The sequence below is a fragment of the Oncorhynchus masou genome, chromosome 23 (assembly GCF_036934945.1).
Source record: "Oncorhynchus masou masou isolate Uvic2021 chromosome 23, UVic_Omas_1.1, whole genome shotgun sequence".
NCBI lineage: Eukaryota > Metazoa > Chordata > Actinopteri > Salmoniformes > Salmonidae > Oncorhynchus > Oncorhynchus masou.
In genome coordinates, this window is record NC_088234.1 from 44,430,625 (window position 1) to 44,451,711 (window position 21,087).

Below are 21,087 nucleotides of genomic sequence, written 5' to 3' on the forward strand. Positions count from 1 at the left end.
ACTTGTTCTGCTGTATTATTGACTGTATGTTTACTTATTCCATGTGTAACTCTGTTTGTCGCGCTGCTTTGCTTTATCTTGGCCAGGTCGCAGTTGTAAATGAGAACTTGTTCTCAACTGGCTTATGTGGTTAAATAAAGGTCAAATAAAAAATGCAAATTCCCTCTCCTCACTGTGCGCACGGAGGAGGGAGAGATGCGTTCTGAGAAGCGCAAGCATATTGCTTAAAATGCTAAAAAGACCGTTTTCAAAGCAACTACTGCTCTATTTACAGAAAAGAGTCACAGCTTTCTGTGAGTATGTCATGTGTTTCTCACCTCTTAATGTTGAGTGTGTGGCACCACTTTACAACCAGAGTAGGCTGAAGTAAGTGTAGATTTGATGCGCCCGCAGAGCCGAGCAGAAAGCGCCATTTGCTGCCTACATCAAGTAGCCTCGACCAAGAGCTGGAAAGTTTGATCTACATTCACTGATCAATTTAATCAATTAGCCTACATGGCTAGCAGCAATGTATTTAGCGTTTGAAATCTAGTGAATTGTCTTAAGTTCCCACTTCCTCAGGTGGTTAACAATATAGCCTATACCCAGGGGTCTCCCAACAGATCAGTCACTAGCTACGAGTAGCTCGCAGCCCACCTGAGCAGCTCGCAAAACATTTTTTTATTTCACGCGTTCCACCGCAAACTGTCATGAACAAATCTCACAAGTATCAGACACCTTAAGCTCCCGCCTTCTATCCAATCAAATCCACGTTGACATTATTGCAACCCGAGTTAAGCACAATTGGATTAAAAAATAAAACATCTGGCAATTCATTTCTAGCACTGTTTCCCTTGTATGTCTGTGTGGTTCGAGTTCGTCTATCATTTACTTTGTGTAGGCTGTTAGTGATAATGGTAACTGTCTTCAGGGTAGACAGACTTTCCCCAAAACCGTCTCAATTTACATGTCATCTGCAAAGCAAAAATATCATGTTTGTTTGTATCATTCAGGTGGGCTTTTGTTTGCAAACTCTTGCAAAATGCACAATTTTAAAGGGTTATTTTTCAATTTATTTTGCCCTCAAATTGTCTTCTGATGTTATTTAAGCATTGACATGGGCTCAGAAATAGATTTGTTTCTCTGTAAATAATTGTCATTTTTAGAGTGAAAAACGAAAACATCCAAAACCAGGAAAAATACAACGGAGAAAACGGAATTTCGGGGAAAATGCAGAGTGCCTATTTGAAAGCTATGAGAAAATGAATAAGTAGCTCAGGCCATGTTTCCTAATTTAAAAGTAGCTCTCATGCTAGAAAAGGTTGGCGAGCCCTGCTATAGGCCAGTATGCACAAATATGTCGGCAAATCCTCTGAGTCGAGCCTAAATGGTGTCATTCTGGGTCCTATTTTGACAGGTTGAGCATCAAAATATCAATCATGCATTACCTGGATGTGTTGGATGAAATAGCTGACTTTTTGAATCATAGGCTGCCATTTGAATTGTCTAACTTGTCACTGGAAAAATGTCTAGAGCCATGCCGCATATATTAACTAACTGTCCGTTAAACATGTTTTTTGTTGTTTTTTGTTACCATACAAAATAGTGACATTTATCGTGATATGACTTAATGTTAGGTCTGATAAACTTTTCTGGAACAGCAAAACACTCTGTTGTAAGAGTTACATGACTAAAGAACCGCAACGTAGTCGCTGTTAGGATTTTAGTGAAACAATGTTTTTGTGTGAGTGCATTATACAGCTTAATGCCACATACAGGATATTTTCAAGATATTATGTGTTCGTGCGTGTGTTGTGTAAATGTTTTTGACATCGCCGTTCAGCCATGGCTAATTAAGAGCCTCTAATGAGATTTTTTTTGTTAGGAGTGGAAGCAGAACCCTGCAGCAGCTGCCTGGTCGCTGGCTCACGGAGGTCCTGCAGGAGGTCAAGTCCAGTGACCCCTCCTCCAAACTGTGTGCCACGCGCCGCAGTGCAGGCATCCCATTCTACATCCAGGTGTGGGTTTATGTTTGGAAAGGAAATTCTTGGCATGCCTCTAAAGCATTCATGCCACTAAAGCAGTCATCCTTCTGTCTCTGTCTGTCATTATCACATATTAGAGGGGGAGAGGGAAACTTTAGGGAGAGCGGTGGTCGGGAGGGAGAGAATGAGGGAGGACGTGGACTGTGGGAGAGGAAGGGAGAGAGATTGAAGATCAAGTAGGTACTGTGAGGTAGCAAGAGAAGAGAGCGATATTAGGGAGAGGGTAAAGAGAGGAGGCTGATCTCTGCACCTTGGCAGGCTTGTGCATTCCATTCTTGCGGTGATATCCGGAAAGGGCTGGCCGGTGTGCTGCCGGCCTGGGACAGACGTCACAGGAACCAGCCCAGATCCTCTGCCCCCAGGCCAGAGAGACAGCTGTCTCTCATCAGCACCCACAGCCGGCCAGCACGCGGATGATGTCACCACGCCAGAGGTGTTTGTACAAAGGCTTGTGTTACTTAATGACTGTAGTGGCAATGATCCCAATTCTGATCCTTTGCCTAATTTAAGGGCAAAAGAGCTGATCTATTGGTTAAAACACCAATTAGTGCTACAGAAGTTCAGAATTGGGTTATTTTCCCTGTCTCTTTTCCCTCTTCTGCACCAATGGCAACACAGTGGCGATCTGTCAGAGGGCCGCTATTCCATAAACCAGTTACTTCCTGATTAGTGCTGCTGCTGAAGGAAAGGATGCTTTTATAGTCCAGACTATTGGCATGCAGGCTGACGCACCATCTGTGGCCTGTCTGACCTCATTTTGTCGGTCTTGTCTCCTGTCCAGGCCCTGTTGTCATCCGAGCCCAAGTCGTCCAGCTGCAGCCTGCTGAAGATGACCATGAGAGAGCTGACCGCCCTGGCCATGCCCTCTCCTGACAGAGCCACTGACCAGACCACTGTCCCTCAGGTACTAAACACTACTGCTGAACACAGTTTGTCACCTGAGGCAACAATTACTGGAGGGATCACGCGTTACAATGGGAGAGTGGTTGTAATTGAATTCGGCTCTACCTGAGCTTGTCGATTTTGGAATCCTCCCTGGGTGACATTTTGAACAGTTTTGAGATTCTGAGCCTAGCACTGATTCAGTACAGTAACTATAGGCTAAGTGCCTGTACTGTATCCCAGGGGTTGTGGGTTTGGATTCCCCCTGGGGCCATCCACACGGAAAATGTATGCTCGCATAACTAAGTGGCTTTGGATAAAGGCCTCTGCTAAATATCAAATTACATAATATACATTGTAGCGGATACATGTGTGATTGCACGTGCAGTATAATGACGTCCCTGTTTGTCTCTCTAGGTTCATGCTCTCAACATCCTGAGGGCTCTTTACAGAGACACTCGTCTGGGGGAGAACATCATTCCCTTTGTCTCTGAGGGAATGCAGGCTGCTGTCCTGGGCTTCACCTCCCCCGTCTGGGCTGTGAGTCCCCCCCCCCCTTCTCTCCACTCTGAATCTGTCCTGCAAGACGATACCACCCACTCCTCTCCGTCATCCCTCCCTCCCTCATCCCTCGTCTGACTGTCCTGCAAGATGATAGTCTTCTGAGTGTCATCTCTCCCCTTCTCTCTCCGTCTCAGGTGAGGAACTCCTCCACCCTGCTCTTCAGCACTCTGATCACGAGGATCTTTGGAGTGAAGAAAGGGAAGGACGAGCACTCCAAAGAGAACAGGTCTGGATCCCTACCCAGTCTCCTAGGCAACAGTTCTGACTGCCGTAGTAAAGCAGCAGTATCACACACCTGCTTGCTCACCCTCAGTCCTTCTCTATTGGACCTTCGCTAACATATTTTAGTGCAAATCTCCCGTTGGCATTTATGCACGGTTTATACACAAAAGCCAAAGGGTATTGTGAGTTATGATTTGACATTTGATCTCGACCTGGCATGTTGTGCTCTGCCCTGTGGATTCTCTCCCGTACCAGCAGGGGGCAGTGTGTCCACACCAGGCAGGCCTCCCCTCGTCCCCAGGTCAAAAGTCCCCAGGCCTACTCTACTCTCTCGTTCTCTCTTTGCTTGAAGAGTATGGCAGGAACGTAGTCGAATGCTGCTATTCCCTGCAAGACCCTCACACTGTCTTCAGAGAGGATAGATGCTCTGCACTCTGCAACTCCCCTTCTGCTTTCCTTCTCTTTTACCCCCGTTCTGCTCTTTCACTCTCTCATGCTTTTTCTCAGTGATATCCAGGACTCTTGGCTCTGGAATGATTTTGACATTTTGTTTGAATCAAGTCTAGTGCATGTAGGCTACATTGTACCCAGCATTACACCTTCACCAGTTAACAGCAAAGCTCCTGTTGTCTAGCACCGACCTCCCGCATCCCTAGGCGCTCTCCAGTCATTGCTCCACTGGCCTTCACTTCTGTGTGTGTGACCTGTGTGTGTTTGTTACTGTGTGGGGGAGGGTAGTCTTTGACAGGACCCCTTGCAGCGCTCACTCTGTTCACCCTCCACCCTACTCGACTGTCATCAATTCCCACTCACTCCAGATGTGATCTCTGTCCATACCCACAATGCAGTGCTTGGGGGGGGGGGCTCGCTCGACTCTGTCCCGTGAAGGGCGAGATTAGCCGCCGAGGACAGCTCTGAGCGAGTGCCCTGTCAGAACACTGCATTGTGGATATGGACAGAGAGGTCACATCTTGAGTGAGTGGGGATTGGAGAGAGGGGAGGGAGAGAGAGAGAGAGAGGAGAGGGGAGGGAGTGAGGGAGAGGGGAGGGAGAGAGAGGAGAGGGGAGGGGAAGGAGAGAGAGAGAGGAGGGAGAGAGAGGAGAGGGAGAGAGAGAGAGCAAAAGGGTAGGTTGCTGAGGCTTAGAGGAAAGGGTTTGATTGCTTGTTTACAGTGATAGTCTTACAGTCCTGGGTTAAAAGCCCGTTCCTGTGTAGATGCTGTGTGTGTGATAGGGTTATTTTGAGCTCTTATCCACAGTGACAGGTACCCATGGGGGCGGAGGAGTTGATCTGAAGACATTTTTTTTTCCTTCTCATGATGAAGTCCAATCAAGGTCGTTTTGGCCCATCCAACCGCACAGTCTGTTTTCATTTAGTTTAATTTGCTTGTGTGGCCAGAAGCCTTCTGATCCCTCCGGGCCAAGTCAATTGTTTTTGGAGGTTTTTTATTTACTTTTTCGCTGTATGTTAGTCTGTCTCATGTTGTTGCTGTGTGCACGCATATGTGTGGGAGCGAGAAAGACGTGTGTGTGTGTGCTGTGTCTATACTACTCTGGTGTTCTGGGTCTGGCTCGTGTTATTACTGTGATTATTTGGCTGTGTGTTCTGGCTACAGTCGATGCGTTGTGACAGGCTGTCCACTCCAATGGCTGGCTGGTTGCTGGTCTGTTTGGTCAGACTGCTGTGTGTGCGTTTTGCCTGTGGTGTGTGTGTGTGTGTGTGTGTTGGGTTGGCTCCCATGGCTCCAGTGGAGGTGAAGTGTGTCAGGCCAGCTGACCACTGGCCTGTGTGTGTATGTTAGATTTATTTGTACGACGTTTGAATCTGAAGGTGATTGTTTGTTGTGTTTTATAATATGGTTATTTCTTGTTTTTTTTCTTATATCTGTTCCGCGTCTGGATTTTATTTGGAGAACACAAAGTTCATGAAGAGAATTTTGCTCTGCAAACCCAAGCCAACAGCTACAGTATATCTGTGTTCTCAGTCTTCACCCTTTCTCTCTCCTGCTTTTGTTAAGTCATCATTGTTATTTTGTGAGGCCTGCTGGCCCCGGCAGGCAGATAAGACGGAGCTTGTCCTCAGACACCTCCCCCCCCACTGACCCTGACCTGGCTAATCTGCCCAGACATGACCTTTAACCTCTGACCCCGTGGAAGGGTCGAGTGGAGGAGTGAGACGTCCCACTGAGAGGGCCTCATTATGGAGGGAGAAAGGGAGGAGAGGAGAGGCCTGTCTGTCTACTGTTACAGTCCTCTGCCATCTCTAAGGCCCTCTTCTTCGAATACTTAGAAGTGCAAGTCAATCTTGTAGGTAGCCGGGTTTTATCTCCCTGTGAGATAGCTGACATCTTAGAAAAGCCTCCAGGCTTACAGAAGGAAGACGAGTCGTACCGTTGCAAGGGGTTAGTGTGTGTGCATTCGCGCAGCCGCGTGCGCTTGTGCATGTGTCTAGAGGTCAAAGGTGATTTACGTGAATAGGTCAGAGGCCTGCAATCAACCGGTTTTGTAGGCATGTCCTCGTCTGCTTTTACCGTTTTGTGTTCATGCCGTTCAGCCTGGCAGGAAGACTACAGGTCTTTGTGCAACATGTAACTTCTACCCCGTTGGCCCACCTCAGTCGCAATCGGGGGAGCATTTTCCGTGTTGCGCGTTGACGCTGCCGCCACATGCGTGCCCCACCGACACGACAGACAGACCTCGTTACCTCGACGGTGCCCCGGCTCTCACTCGGACCAGGCCTGGTGGGGAGGGAGGGAGGGAGGAGGAAAGGAGAGGGGGTGTATCCCTTTCGGGGGGGGAAAAGTATTTGTCGTAGTTTTGTCGGACGTTTATGTGAGCTCTGCTCTTTACGTTGTTGGGTTACGCTGTTTGGCTTTGCAGGCTAACCTAACCGTTCCATCCCCTTACGTTTCAGGGCACTTGATTTAGACGTTAGGCTTTTACAAAAAAATATTGGCTTGACGTGAATGGTGGCATTTAGCTTTTGGAGATTACACTGCCAAAGTTCAATGTTGTCAGTTTATGCATAGAATGCCGTTCACACGCAGGCACACACACTTTTCCCCCTCACACACACACACACACACACACACACTACCCCCCTCCAAACACGCACATAAAGTGACCAAGTCAGACTAAGTCAGTGTCCACAGTACATTTATTTCCAGACACGCTGCTTGCCTTGCCTGTCTTGGGGATAAACAAACGATGCAGGCTGAAATGAAGTGTTTCCCTCTGGGTCTGGGGTGGTTTTGCTCGTTGGCATGAGCCTCCTGAGAAGCCGACCCTGCTGGCCGGCTCCTAATTAGCTTTTTATTGGCTTGTAATGCTTTGAAATGGAAGGAAGTGGTTTAGAAGCCAGACAGCGCTGGAGAGGTTGTTTTCTTTCTCTATGCAAGTGTGTTTCTCTCTCTCTCTCTCTCTCTCTCTCTCTCTCTCTCTCTCTTTGCTTTTCTCTGCACAGGGAACTTATGTAATTATCAAATGGTTTACAGAGCTGGGTAGGGTGCACCCACTGCTGACGTTACACAACTGTTCAAATAAGACAGATGTATTTAGTATGTGGCTGAAGATGTTTTACTGTACACAGATACATCAGTTGAAATACTGCTGTACAACTTCTCCTCCTCCTCCCTCTTTCCTTCTCCCTAGGATGACGGGCCGGGAGTTCTTCACTCGTTTCCCAGCGCTCTATCCCTTCCTCCTGAGCCAGCTGGAGGAGGCTGCAGCGTCGGTGGACAGGTGAGAGTTAAGGTTCAAGCTACGCCGAGAGGGACGTTAATGTCTGATTCACACTACAGAGCCATGCCGAGAGGACAAGCTGAGCTGTGCTGGCCTGGTTCCACATCCACCAGAAAGTTACTTGAATTTGATGGAAAATAAAATCCAATATACAAGCCAGCACAGTATACTGTGAGCTCCACATTATTTACCATTTATTTCTGATAGACAGTAAATAATCTGAAACACAACCAAAACAAATAGAAAAAGCATCCAACAAATGTGTAGAGTCACAAGCTTGATGTAGTCAATGCGTGTTAGGAATATGGGACCAAATACTGAACTTTTTACTACTTTAATACACATAAATGAACTTTTTGTGTAGTGTGCTGCAAATTCTAAGCAGTTCACCCGATATGGATGAAAATACCCTCAAATTAAAGCTGACAGCAGCCTTGTCTTCTCCTCTTCTCACCCTCCTCTGGTTTCTGTGGGACCCTAAATGAAACCCTTGCTTCATTAGGCCCGTGAAGCTCGTTAAGGCTATTGGCCGGGCTGATGGACAGTTTCCTGGGAGAGATGGAGCGATTCAGAGGAGGAATGGGCAGACTCCTCCACTCTCTGGAAGAGTCTTGGCCTTCTTATCTCTACCAGTTAGCTTCCCCCTAAAAGCTTTTGGACTGTGAACAGGCTCTCCAGTCAATGTTATCTTAATATGGATCAAATTAATTGGATGCTTTTTCAGACTCTCTTCCTCCCTCCCTCCATATTGTTCTCTCTCTTGTTCTATCACTCTCACCTTTCACTCCCAGTCCCTCCATTGCCTCTCGTAGAAGTCATTAAGTTTCCCACGAAACTAAACCCTCGGCCCCCTCAACCTCCAAATAGAAAGACCGGGACTGTAAACTTCTCTCAGATGTGTACCGTCTGTTTAGGTCATATAATACAGTCAGTGATGGAGCAGAGCTGGGTCGTCTGCTCTGTCGAGCCCGTACAGGGCGCGGTGCAGTGCTTCACAGTAAGAGGCGTGACAAACCAGAGCTTCCCAGGCCCAACTCCATCCAGACACATCTCTTCTCTTCTGTTAACCTGCCCGCTTGTCAGTCCTACTCTGACATCAGGGTAATTTGCGAGGCCCGTGAACTCTTTTACCCCCCCCCCCCCTCACTTTCTCTTTCCTCTCATTTCCTGTTACCCTTTTTTTTTCTTTATTACCCCTCCCCTTACCTTTCATCTCCATCACTCCCCCCTCTCTCTGTCCCTCTCAATCCCTCCATCTCTTGTAGTGTTGTCATGACACCAGAATTTTGACTTCGATGCCAGGTTTAGTATCATAATACTCGATGCCACGTCGATGCTGAAACGATAGCAAAAAGATACCACGGCATAAAAAAAGAGGCCACTTTAGCCAAAGTCACAGAATGGCACTTGATCCAGACAGGAACTCGGCTGCTGCTCTGTTCAATCGTCGGGCGTTTTAGTTCAACTCCATTTGAATTGTCTCATGTCAACATTTTTCAGACAGCTGTATATGCATTAGTGAATGTGGTTTTTACCAATCTAACTACACAACAAAAATGGTAATCATGTATTGTAATGGTAAATCTCTGTTGATAAATTGACTTTTTTTGGCTGATTTTCATGAGGCTACAGATGACAAACCAATCTGTTTCCCTTCCATTTGGGACTTAAAAAAATAAATAAAAGCTCTGTCTCGTAACAAGCAATGATGTCGGAGCGCAGTCTTTGGGAGAGACTTGAGTGAGACCGAGTAAGTGGATTTTGCGTTATGGTTTGAAAGTTCAAGGGTGGTGAATTGGCTTTATCTGTCAGCTAGTAAGGGAAGTTAGCCTGTAAAGCCTGAAGCCACCAGTATCTTCTTGTTGTAAAGTTCTGTCTGTCAGCCTGTAAAGCCTGAAGCCACCAGTATCATCTTGTTGTAAAGTTCTGTCTGTCAGCCTGCAAAGCCTGAAGCCACCAGTATCATCTTGTTGTAAAGTTCTATCTGTCAGCCTGCAAAGCCTGAAGCCACCAGTATCATCTTGTTGTAAAGTTCTATCTGTCAGCCTGTAAAGCCTGAAGCCACCAGTATCATCTTGTTGTAAAGTTCTATCTGTCAGCCTGTAAAGCCTGAAGCCACCAGTATCATCTTGTTGTAAAGTTCTATCTGTCAGCCTGTAAAGCCTGAAGCCACCAGTATCTTCTTGTGTTGTAAAGTTCTATCTGTCAGCCTGTAAAGCCTGAAGCCACCAGTATCTTCTTGTTGTAAAGTTCTATCTGTCAGCCTGTAAAGCCTGAAGCCACCAGTATCATCTTGTTGTAAAGTTCTATCTGTCAGCCTGTAAAGCCTGAAGCCACCAGTATCATCTTGTTGTAAAGTTCTATCTGTCAGCCTGTAAAGCCTGAAGCCACCAGTATCATCTTGTTGTAAAGTTCTGTGCCGTGTCAAGTTATTCAAGTGTGTTAACTTTGTCCGGCATGAGTAGGAAGTAACCTGATGCAGCCTAGAATCCCAGTGGAGGCTAGCAATGAGTAAGTGGAGCCGGTACAGTGCGGGCCACAGTAAGGGTGTCGGCAGCGCGGGTTGACAGGCTTGCTCTGTGAGACAAATTAGTACCCAAATGTAACAACAATTACTAAACCACTCTTTCTGTATATTCAATTCAAATGACATTATTGGGAAGCATTTGTTTGCATTGCCAAAGTAAGTGAAAATAGATAAACAAAAGTAAAATGAAGTGTAAACATTACACCCACAAAAGTTCCAAAGGAATAGTCATTTCAAATGTCAATGTCAACGCTGTCTTTCTATTTTGTTGCAACGATGAACAAGTAGTTAAAGTACGAAAGGGAACATAAATCAACATAAAATATGGGTTGTATTTACAATGGTGTTTGTTCTTCACTGGTTGCCCTTTTCTTGTGGCAGCAGGTCTCTCTCTTTCTCCGTCCGTCTCCAGCAGAGCTTCATATGTTAACAATTCCTCTCTGGTGCTACATGACATCACTCGTGGCCGTGCCTGACTGAAATCGGATGCTAAACACATTACGCAGGGCCGTAATTAGCGGACTGTAACATTTCCTAATGCTTGGCCAGGCCATCCCAGAGGAGCCGGTGGGGGGGGTGTATTGTTGAATGGAATAATGAAAAGCATAAGGCCCAGCTGGCAGAGTGGGGTGGAAGGGGTTCTGGTTTGGGACCTTCTATGGCCTTTGCTTTCTTTCATCCACTTCTCTCTCTCTAGATGTTTCAGATTGACATTGCCAACCATGAAAAAGTTACCACTGGCTCACAGGGCCGGTGTTTATTCGGAGTCAGGGAGAGCGTGGGAGTGAGGGAGATGCAGGATTAGAGTGGAAGAGATACAGGGGCTAGTAGGAGAGATGGATTGAAATGGGAAGAAACTACAATCGAGGTGTGTGAAGGTTCTGAACACAATAGCATGCTTGCACAATGAGCCCGTCACTCCAGATGGGTCGTTGATAGGTAAAGCATTACAATGAAGCTCACCGACTCCCACTTTCTGCCCCCCCTTATTCTAGGGGATCCTTTCCTTGTTTTTCCTTGCTCTCTCTTTTTTTTTTAAATGACCCCACCCCGTCCGTTTTCTTGCATGAAGGTGAAGTCGAATGTTTAATCTCGGCATGCCAAAATCCAAGCCTCGCGTCTGTACACTGGATTTGCTTCTGGGACAGGAGGACGTTACTTTGGGACTAATGCGAGTGACGACAAAAAAACGAGAACAAAAAAAAGCCCTTCCAACATTCCAACTGTGGGGGCACCTCTGTGACATCTCAAAACCAGCACACCGGAATAATCTTTGTGACGATCACAGCCCGATAAGACATACAATTTTTATGTTTCAGTCACGAGAGACCAAATGCTGTTAAATCCGTGTACCCCAAGTATTACAGATTGCGGATAATAACTGAAACTCCCTGTTGGTCTGTTCCAGTGACAGGGGTCAGGTGATTCTGCACCCCAGCCTGTTCCTGTTGCTGCTGGTGTTGGGGCGTCTCTTCCCCTCGCCCATGGACGGGTCTTCTTCCCCCCTGGGCCTAGCCCCCTTCATGCCTTTCATCATCAGGTAAGGACACACAGCTATTGGATGTTAGAACTCACATGAGGTACTGTCATTCACTGTCCTCCTCCCATTGTGATTAGCTAAAATCATACTCTTTTGGATCACACATGGGCCACTGTGTTTCGTTGATACTGTACACAATAAGGTAGGTCACCCAGTATGTTTTGGCATATGTGAGTAGACCGTACCACACCGGAACAATGTCTTTTCTACATCTAACCAACCATAGCTGTCCCCAACCCTAACGGTGCCAAGAATAGACCTAATTTTTGGTCTAAAGTGTTTATGACGGTGTTTAGCCGGGTGTGGAGGCTGCGTGTGTGTCTGTGAGTGTGTGTGTGCGCGTGCCAAAGGATGCATGTGTGAGGGTACTCGTGTACTCGCCACGTCTCACGGCGTTCCCAGATTCCCACTCCCTTATCGCTGCTGCTCTGACCGTGTCGTGTGGGGGGGGGGGGGTCCGGGCAGACTCATGGGAAACTGCGGATCGGCTCGCACATTCTTCTCATTTCTTGGAGCTGGAAGAAAAGGCGTAAAAAATATTATTGGAACATGTTCCCCCGCAGCACCTGCAAACCGCCCAGGAGCCGGAGGCCACGCCCATCCATATCACAGTCGTATGCAGTATTTTTCCGCCAATAAAGTAGTACTCAGCAAAATCTGTACTAGTATGAAAATACAAGTGCAAGTTTGTTTTTACGGGCCGGGGGACAGATGGCTTATTTAAGATGCTCTTTTGAAGAGGTACTCACTTAGACCAGTGTAACCCCAAAAGTACTCTTCAACTTCTCCTTCAGCCCTAAATGAGTTGAATGAGGTATGTTTGTCTCAGGCTCCAACAGAAATGTGTGCTGTTGGGGCTACTCCAGGACTGGAGCTGGGAAACACTGCCGTAGACCATAAGTAGGCAGGGAGGACGAGGAGAGGAGGGCTGTGTGTGTTCGGTGCCTGGGACAGAGGGAGGACAGGGTCAGGGAGGACAGGGCCTTGAGGTTGGAATGCTCTGTGACCGGCCAGATAACGTTCAGCGGAGGAGCTGACGCACGCACACACACTCCAAGTGCACACAGTTCCACTGTAATAACCACTGAATGAGAAAAAGCTGTCTGAAGACATAATGATACCCTCTAAGATGTTATGCAACAGGACACTGACCAAGCTGCTTTACTCTTGTGAGTAGGGTCTCACTTTGTTGTGTTCTAGTATGTTTTATGGTGTTTGTCCTGAAAGATTTAAACCCCTATTTATTTTCCCCCTCAACGTAATGTATGCTTTGTGCCCAGTCACCTCTCTGGCTCAACTCCCTATGTTGCCTGATGGATAAAGGATTGCTGGTCTGGTACAGTGGGGGTTAACCGCTCCAAGGCCAGAGTGCTGGCTGGCTGGTTCTTGTCAGTGGAGGTATGCAGTGCACATCCCCCTCAAATGAAACCCACATGTTGAGGATGTTAAATATAGCAGGGCCCTGGCTGCTCTGGTTCAGGCCTTGTCTCTCTCTCTCTCTCTCTCTCCCCCCCAGGCGCGTGTGGATGTGTCTGGGAGGGTGATAACGATCTGCCACCTCCTCCCCTACCTCCAGGACTTATCTCCACTCTTATCCCAGCAGTCTTAATCCACCTTTCCATCCCTATCTCCCGCCATCCGTCTCATCCCCAGCTCCCTTCCTCTGATTTGCCTCTGTCTGGCCGATCTCACCATCTCTTGCGTTCCTCTATCGGCTCAGCCTTGCCCTCGTCAGTAAGGGTGATTGGGTCGCAATATTTCCCCCGTCCCTCCCTACCCGTGACTCTCTCCATCTGTGGAAGATGAACAGACTGTTTTCGTTCTCTCTCTCCCTCTCTTTGTGCCTCTGGCTGACTGGCACTGCTTCTGACTAACCTGATACCGTTTATCGTTTTTCCACTATCCAGACCAAGCGTCTCTGACTCTGCATGTCCTTCCTCCCTCCCTCTGTTCCTCCCTCTCTCTTTCTCGCTGTGGTCTCCTCTGCCGATCTCATTTCACTGTAAGTCAGTATCCATTCCTCCCTAACGGGCTCCATTAAGGCTCAGAGTGGAGCTAGTTTAGTGTTAACAGAGACGGTCACTAGGGAGGAAACTGGACTGCCAGGATCCAAATGAGCCCCAGATGCCCCCACTGGCCCTCCCCTCCTCTGGGCTGGTGTTTAGAGCAGATCTCCCCCGTCCCCAGTCTGTGTCCTGACCCCCTGGAGACGGCTTTGGACGGCCCTGTTTCTAAAATTACACCCCTCCAAACGGTCATTTCCTCTACAAAGAGTTTTAATGGGACAAATTAGCACTGATCGTTAACATATGGGGCCCAAATGGGGCTGGGGGGGTTGATGAGGCAGGGGGCAGGCAGTGGGGTTGTTCATTAGGCTGTGTGTGTGCGCGTGAGAGAGAGACAGTTCAGAGCAGAGGAATTATAACTGTATCTGTTTGACACAGGGCCTCTTGTTTTGGTCTGCGAGTTATGACACAGCAGGTGGAGGGCCATTTGTTGACAGTATGTGTGATTCTAGTGTATGGGGAAGAGAATGGGGAGGGACAGTTGTTGACAGTGTATGTGTGTGTGATTCTAGTGTATGGGTAGAGAATGGGGAGGGCCATTTGTTGACAGTGTATGTGTGTGTGATTCTAGTGTATGGGTAGAGAATGGGGAGGGCCATTTGTTGACAGTGTGTGTGTGTGTGTGTGTGATTCTAGTGTATGGGTAGAGAATGGGGAGGGACAGTTGTTGACAGTGTGTGTGTGTGATTCTAGTGTATGGGTAGAGAATGGGGAGGGACAGTTGTTGACAGTGTGTGTGTGTGATTCTAGTGTATGGGTAGAGAATGGGGAGGGACAGTTGTTGACAGTGTGTGTGATTCTAGTGTATGGGTAGAGAATGGGGAGGGACAGTTGTTGACAGTGTGTGTGTGTGTGATTCTAGTGTATGGGTAGAGAATGGGGAGGGACAGTTGTTGACAGTGTGTGTGTGTGTATGATTAGAGAATGGGGAGGGACAGTTGTTGACAGTGTGTGTGTGTGTGATTCTAGTGTATGGGTAGAGAATGGGGAGGGACAGTTGTTGACAGTGTGTGTGTGTGTATGATTAGAGAATGGGGAGGGACAGTTGTTGACAGTGTGTGTGTGTGTGATTCTAGTGTATGGGTAGAGAATGGGGAGGGACAGTTGTTGACAGTGTGTGTGTGTGATTCTAGTGTATGGGTAGAGAATGGGGAGGGACAGTTGTTGACAGTGTGTGTGTGTGTGTGTGTGTGTGTGATTCTAGTGTATGGGTAGAGAATGGGGAGGGACAGTTGTTGACAGTGTGTGTGTGTGTGATTCTAGTGTATGGGTAGAGAATGGGGAGGGACAGTTGTTGACAGTGTATGTGTGTGTGATTCTAGTGTATGGGTAGAGAATGGGGAGGGACAGTTGTTGACAGTGTGTGTGTGTGTGTGTGATTCTAGTGTATGGGTAGAGAATGGGGAGGGACAGTTGTTGACAGTGTGTGTGTGTGTATGATTAGAGAATGGGGAGGGACAGTTGTTGACAGTGTGTGTGTGTGTGATTCTAGTGTATGGGTAGAGAATGGGGAGGGACAGTTGTTGACAGTGTGTGTGTGTGATTCTAGTGTATGGGTAGAGAATGGGGAGGGACAGTTGTTGACAGTGTGTGTGTGTGTGTGTGTGATTCTAGTGTATGGGTAGAGAATGGGGAGGGACAGTTGTTGACAGTGTATGTGTGTGTGATTCTAGTGTATGGGTAGAGAATGGGGAGGGCCATTTGTTGACAGTGTATGTGTGTGTGATTCTATTGTATGGGTAGAGAATGGGGAGGGCCATTTGTTGACAGTGTGTGTGTGTGATTCTAGTGTATGGGTAGAGAATGGGGAGGGACAGTTGTTGACAGTGTGTGTGTGTGATTCTAGTGTATGGGTAGAGAATGGGGAGGGACAGTTGTTGACAGTGTATGTGTGTGTGATTCTAGTGTATGGGTAGAGAATGGGGAGGGACAGTTGTTGACAGTGTATGTGTGTGTGATTCTAGTGTATGGGTAGAGAATGGGGAGGGACAGTTGTTGACAGTGTGTGTGTGTGATTCTAGTGTATGGGTAGAGAATGGGGAGGGACAGTTGTTGACAGTGTGTGTGTGTGTGATTCTAGTGTATGGGTAGAGAATGGGGAGGGACAGTTGTTGACAGTGTGTGTGTGTGTGATTCTAGTGTATGGGTAGAGAATGGGGAGGGACAGTTGTTGACAGTGTGTGTGTGTGTATGGGTAGAGAATGGGGAGGGACAGTTGTTGACAGTGTGTGTGTGTGATTCTAGTGTATGGGTAGAGAATGGGGAGGGACAGTTGTTGACAGTGTGTGTGTGTGATTCTAGTGTATGGGTAGAGAATGGGGAGGGACAGTTGTTGACAGTGTGTGTGTGTGTGATTCTAGTGTATGGGTAGAGAATGGGGAGGGACAGTTGTTTACAGTGTGTGTGTGTGTGATTGTAGTGTATGGGTAGAGAATGGGGAGGGACAGTTGTTTACAGTGTGTGTGTGTGATTGTAGTGTATGGGTAGAGAATGGGGAGGGACAGTTGTTGACAGTGTGTGTGTGATTGTAGTGTATGGGTAGAGAATGGGGAGGGACAGTTGTTGACAGTGTATGTGTGTGATTCTAGTGTATGGGTAGAGAATGGGGAGGGACAGTTGTGGGGCTTGGAAACGTATCTTCCAGGCCAAGCTCACTCTCAGAGCAGCAGAACGTCTTAATTGAGACATTTCGTTCCATAAGCCGCCGCGGTGATGGATGGACGCTCCTCTGGAGTTTCCAGAGCGGCATGGCGAAAGGCTGTTTGTTTGGCTTGAGCCGCTCGTAAAGCACTCGGCTCCTCTGCGGCCCCGTAAACACACACGCAGTGTGACGCAGCAGGCCCCGGCTGCAAACAGCCAACGTCGCAGCAGCTCCCAGTCACCTCACCCTTAAATTCCCTTGCCCTGTAACTCTCCTGTCTTTCCTACCCCTCACCTCCCATGTTGGCTGGGGAACAAGATGCTGAAAAATCCTCAAACGTCAACCGAAAGGCCCTCATACCCACCTCCCTCACACGTCTCACCCATGTCCCACCCACGCCGCCTCCGTGCGAGCTTTGACATTGGAGAGGGACGGGCGGACCGTCACTTGTAAACAAGGCTAATTTTAGCCTTGTAAACAAGGCTAATTTTAGCAGGTGTTAAGGGTGACTGAACAGGGACCACATTCCCTGACACCTCTCATGTACGGTACAGTAGAGGACCGTGTGTGTGAAAGAGGGTCGTCCTGCTTCCCTGAGAGCTAGATAACGGATGTTTATTCAGTCTCCGACATCAATCCACTCATTGGTTTGGAGTTATTCTCATACAGTATACTGTTCACCCAAACACAGGGGTTTGTGTGGGCAGTTAGTATGGCTTTTTATAGAATCCTCCTCCTCTAACCTGCCCTGTCTGTTCCAGGTGTGGTCGTTCTGCGGTCTACCGGACCCGTGAGATGGCCGCCCGGGCCCTGGTCCCGTTCGTCATGGTAACCCAGGTCCCCTCCACCATCCGGACTCTACTGAAGGACCTGCCTCTGGAACCCGGGCCTAGAACCCAGCAGAACCACATCCACGGAATCCTGCTCCAGGTCTAGAACCAATTCCGCTCTCTGATACTGGCAACACACTGAAAAAAGACACCCACACCCACAGCGCTCAACACATCCTGTCAACACAGTGCACATCCCATCAGCCCCATTATCACACTGTGACAGTCCAGGGTAAATACATATTTAGTACTATCAACACATTCTGACAACACAACCAAACACTCACACAGTAATATCAACACAGACTGATGAGTCATTGGCGCTGGGCTCACTCCTAATGGGACATGGGGGGACAGTGTGGCCCAAATCAGGGGTGGTGCAGAGTCAGGGGGAGGAATGAACAGCTTTGTTTAGTATTTTCTTTCCGTGATCTGACAGTTACGATTTGATAGTGGTTTCTTGTATTCAATACTGGCTGGGTTTCATGGAGGTCTATGGGATAGAGGGAGAGGAATGGGGAAAGAGCGATGGAAACTGTTAGAGGGGGTGAGCGGGAGCCAGAAAGAGAGCGATGGAAAGTGAGGGATGGCAGGGGAAGTGCACTCCCAGAGGCTTATGTGAGGCTTTGGAGGAGCAGGGTTTGTTTTCTTTCATGTCATGGTGGTCATATGTGGAGCTTCCACAGATCTCTCTCTCTCTCTCTCTCTCTCTCTCTCTGTCTCTCTCTGTGGAGGATGACAGGGGGAGCTCTCTCTCTCTGTGTCGGTGTGTGTCTCTCTCAGTGTCTCTGTATGTGTCTCTCTCTGTGGAGGATGACAGGGGAGCCCTCTCTTGCTGTCTCTCTGTGTGTGTCTTTCTCTCTGTGTGTTTGTTTGTGTGTGTGTGTCTCTCTCTGTGGAGGATGACAGGGGGAGCCCTCTCTCTGTCTCTCTGTGTGTGTGTCTCTCTCTGTCTCTGTGTGTGTGTGTCTCTCTGTGGAGGATGACAGGGGGAGCCCTCTCTCTGTGGCCAGGGAGGAGAGAGAGAGGCAATGGGCTACATACCCATATCTATCTGTTTGCGTGCCTGCTCTTGCCTCTTTGCAGCCCGGCACTTCACTTCAGACGATGCACCACAGATATAGACTGGGCAGGAACGCAGCGTGTCAGTTCCCGCTTGGTATATCTGCATGCGGAGGGGTGTCTTTCCCATGATGCGCCCCAGATAAACTGGAGTGTTTGGATATGCTGGGTCGTGTTTGGCTGGGGGGAGGGCCGGGGTTGTATGCAGGCGTAAACACTGTGGAGGAGAGAGGTAGAGATAGACGGAGCGTACGTGTAGACCGGAGCATCACCCAGGGCCCACTAGATAGCGGAGATACTGCGGGCCTGTTTTTGCTGAAATGACGAGGACAGTGCGTTCAGCTGCAGGGTATGGCTAATGTATGTTAATGTGTTCTGGTCACTGTCAGGGAGTCAGTTGGTGTGTGTAGCAGATGTGGGAGTCTCTTCTTCCCTATTGGAAAAACCTTCCTGGCTTTCATTTTTGAAGATTTAACATGTTGCTATCCAGAATGCCCCTTCTCACCTCCATTGACAGTGCACAAGCACACAGCATACCTGCCGAGGCCCATCGATACCCACTACTAGTACATTGACCCACTCTTGCCGGCTTTCTCTCCCACACCCCTAGCTGTGTGACCTGCAGTGTCCTCAGGAGACGGTCCCCAGAGAATCGTGCATCAGCAGGCAGGTTAGAGTTTATTGGAGAGATGGGTATTTGATTAAAGCACCACAGAACACCGTTTTGCCAACAGCGCTCTGGTCTACCCAGTAAGTTTCTGTTGACGCAACCCGGGTTCCCCTGGACCTGCCTAGCGAGGAAACAGGCGGACCAGCACTGACAGAGCACGACGTCCCTTCCTGCACGCTCCAGCGACGCCATGTAAGCCTGTCTACCCAGTACGCCTGGCGCGGTCAGGTTTTGAGGTTGTGCGGTGGGGAATGAATCCTTTTGTGTATTTTCACATCACAAATCTGGAGTTGAACTCTAGACTCTCTCATGGATTTTTATTTGGTATTTTTTTTTTCAAGGTTTTTGTAGCCTCAGCGCTATTCTGTAGGAGACGGAAATCTGTTCCCAGGCCTGTTTGTGCTGTCTTACCAAGTCCTATGGTTGACCATGGAGTTGGTTAGTTGGCAAGACAGCACAAACAGATCTGCGACCAGGTTATAGCTAGAAAGGGTCTGTAGGGAGTAGTACTAGTTCAGCACAAACAGATCTGGGACCAGGCTGTACTGTCGCTGGACAGGGTCTGTAGGGTGGGTAGAGTCATACATGTATGTAAGCTTGGGCGGTATACCACTTATACTGGGGTATTTGGAAATAGTCACTGGATGGTTTTTCAATACCTTTGAAACTGTTCATACATTTTAATATTTGTAGCTACTTTTTAAGTAAATACCTGCGGTTAACTTGTGCAATATGTTTCAGCTGTCGAAATGTTTCGTTATGAAGCTTACCGGTCGTATCCAGTCATGCGGTGTTTGTTTACAAGCACACAACGACGATAGACTGGAGCCTTGTGAGTCACTCAATGTTTTGCAGCCCTCTCCAGGTGATCTAGTTAGAGTATGGAATTCACAACTAAATGTTTGCCAGCTGGATATCTTATAGCTATTCAGTTAGCTGTCTAAAATCTGCTCAATGCTCTGCAGTTGTACATTTGGTTTGCTAATTTAGTACAGTGGCAAGAAAAAGTATGTGAACCCTTTGGAATGACCTGGATTTTGGCATGAAGTCGCAACAATAGACAAACACGGTCTGCTTCAACTAATAACACACAAACTATACGTTTTCATGTCTTTATTGAACACACCGTGTAAACATTCACAGTGCAGGGTGGAAAATATGTGAACCCTTGGATTTAATAACTGGTTGACCCTCCTTTGTCAGCAATAACCTCAACCAAACATTTTCTGTAGTTGCAGATCAGACCTGCACAACGGTCAGGAGGTATTTTGGACCATTCCTCTTTACAAAACTGTTTCAGTTCAGCAATATTCTTGGAATGTCTGGTGTGAACCTCTCTCTTGAGATCATGCCACAGCATCTCAATCGGGTTGAGGTCAGGACTCTGACTGGGCCACTCCTGTACTCCCTGTTCACTCATGACTGCACGGCCAGGCACGACTCCAACACCATTAAGTTTGCCGATGACAACAATGGTAGGCCTGATCACCGATAACAACGAGACATCCTATAGGGAGAAGGTCAGAGACCTGGCCGTGGTGTGTGGTGCCAGGACAACAACCTCTCCCTCAACGTGATCAAGACAAAGGAGATGATTGTGGACTACAGTAGGAGGACTGAGCACACCCCCAGTCTCATCGAAGGGGCTGTAGTGGAGCAGGTTGAGAACTGCAAGTTCCTTGGTGTCCACATACCAACAAACTAACATGGTCCAAGCACACCAAGACAGTCGTGAAGAGGGCACGTCAAAACCTATTCCCCCTCAGGAGACTGAAAAGATTTGGCATGGGTCCTCAGATCCTCAAAAGGTTCTACAGCTGCACCGTCGAGAGCATCCTGACTGGTTGCTTCACTACCTGGTATGGCAACTGCTCAGCCTCCGACCGCAAGGCGCTACAGAGGGTAGTGCGAATGGCCCAGTACATCACTGGGGTCAAGCTTCCTGCCATCCAGGACTTCTATACCAGGCGGTGTCAGAGGAAGGCCCTGAAAATGTGTCAAACTCCAGCCACCCATGTCATACACTGCTCTCTCTGCTACCACACGGCAAGCCGTACCGGCGCGCCAAGTCTAGGTCCAAGAGTCTTCTGAACAGCTTCTACCCCCAAGCCATAAGACTCCTGAACATCTAGTCAAGTGGCTACCCAGACTATTCACATTGCCCCCCCCCCCCTCTCCACACCACTGCCACTCTCTGTTGTCATCTATGCATAGTCACTTTAATTAACTCTACCTACATGTACATACTACCTCAACTAACCTGTGCCCCCGCACATTGACTCTCTACCGGCACCCCCCTGAATTTATTGTTATTTTTT

At 48.1% G+C, this 21,087-nt stretch overlaps 1 protein-coding gene across 2 annotated transcripts in view; it reads left to right on the plus strand.

Moving 5' to 3' along the window:
* The window catches only part of thada (THADA armadillo repeat containing), a 100,419-nt gene that overhangs the window by 22,707 nt on the left and 56,625 nt on the right, over window positions 1-21,087 (plus strand). For both annotated transcript variants that reach the window (XM_064932200.1, XM_064932201.1), the window contains exons 23-29: window positions 1,865-1,997; window positions 2,806-2,928; window positions 3,324-3,446; window positions 3,605-3,696; window positions 7,344-7,433; window positions 11,369-11,500; window positions 16,969-17,137. In XM_064932200.1, the coding sequence (XP_064788272.1) occupies window positions 1,865-1,997; window positions 2,806-2,928; window positions 3,324-3,446; window positions 3,605-3,696; window positions 7,344-7,433; window positions 11,369-11,500; window positions 16,969-17,137 (862 nt within the window). The remainder of the gene's footprint in view (window positions 1-1,864; window positions 1,998-2,805; window positions 2,929-3,323; window positions 3,447-3,604; window positions 3,697-7,343; window positions 7,434-11,368; window positions 11,501-16,968; window positions 17,138-21,087) is intronic.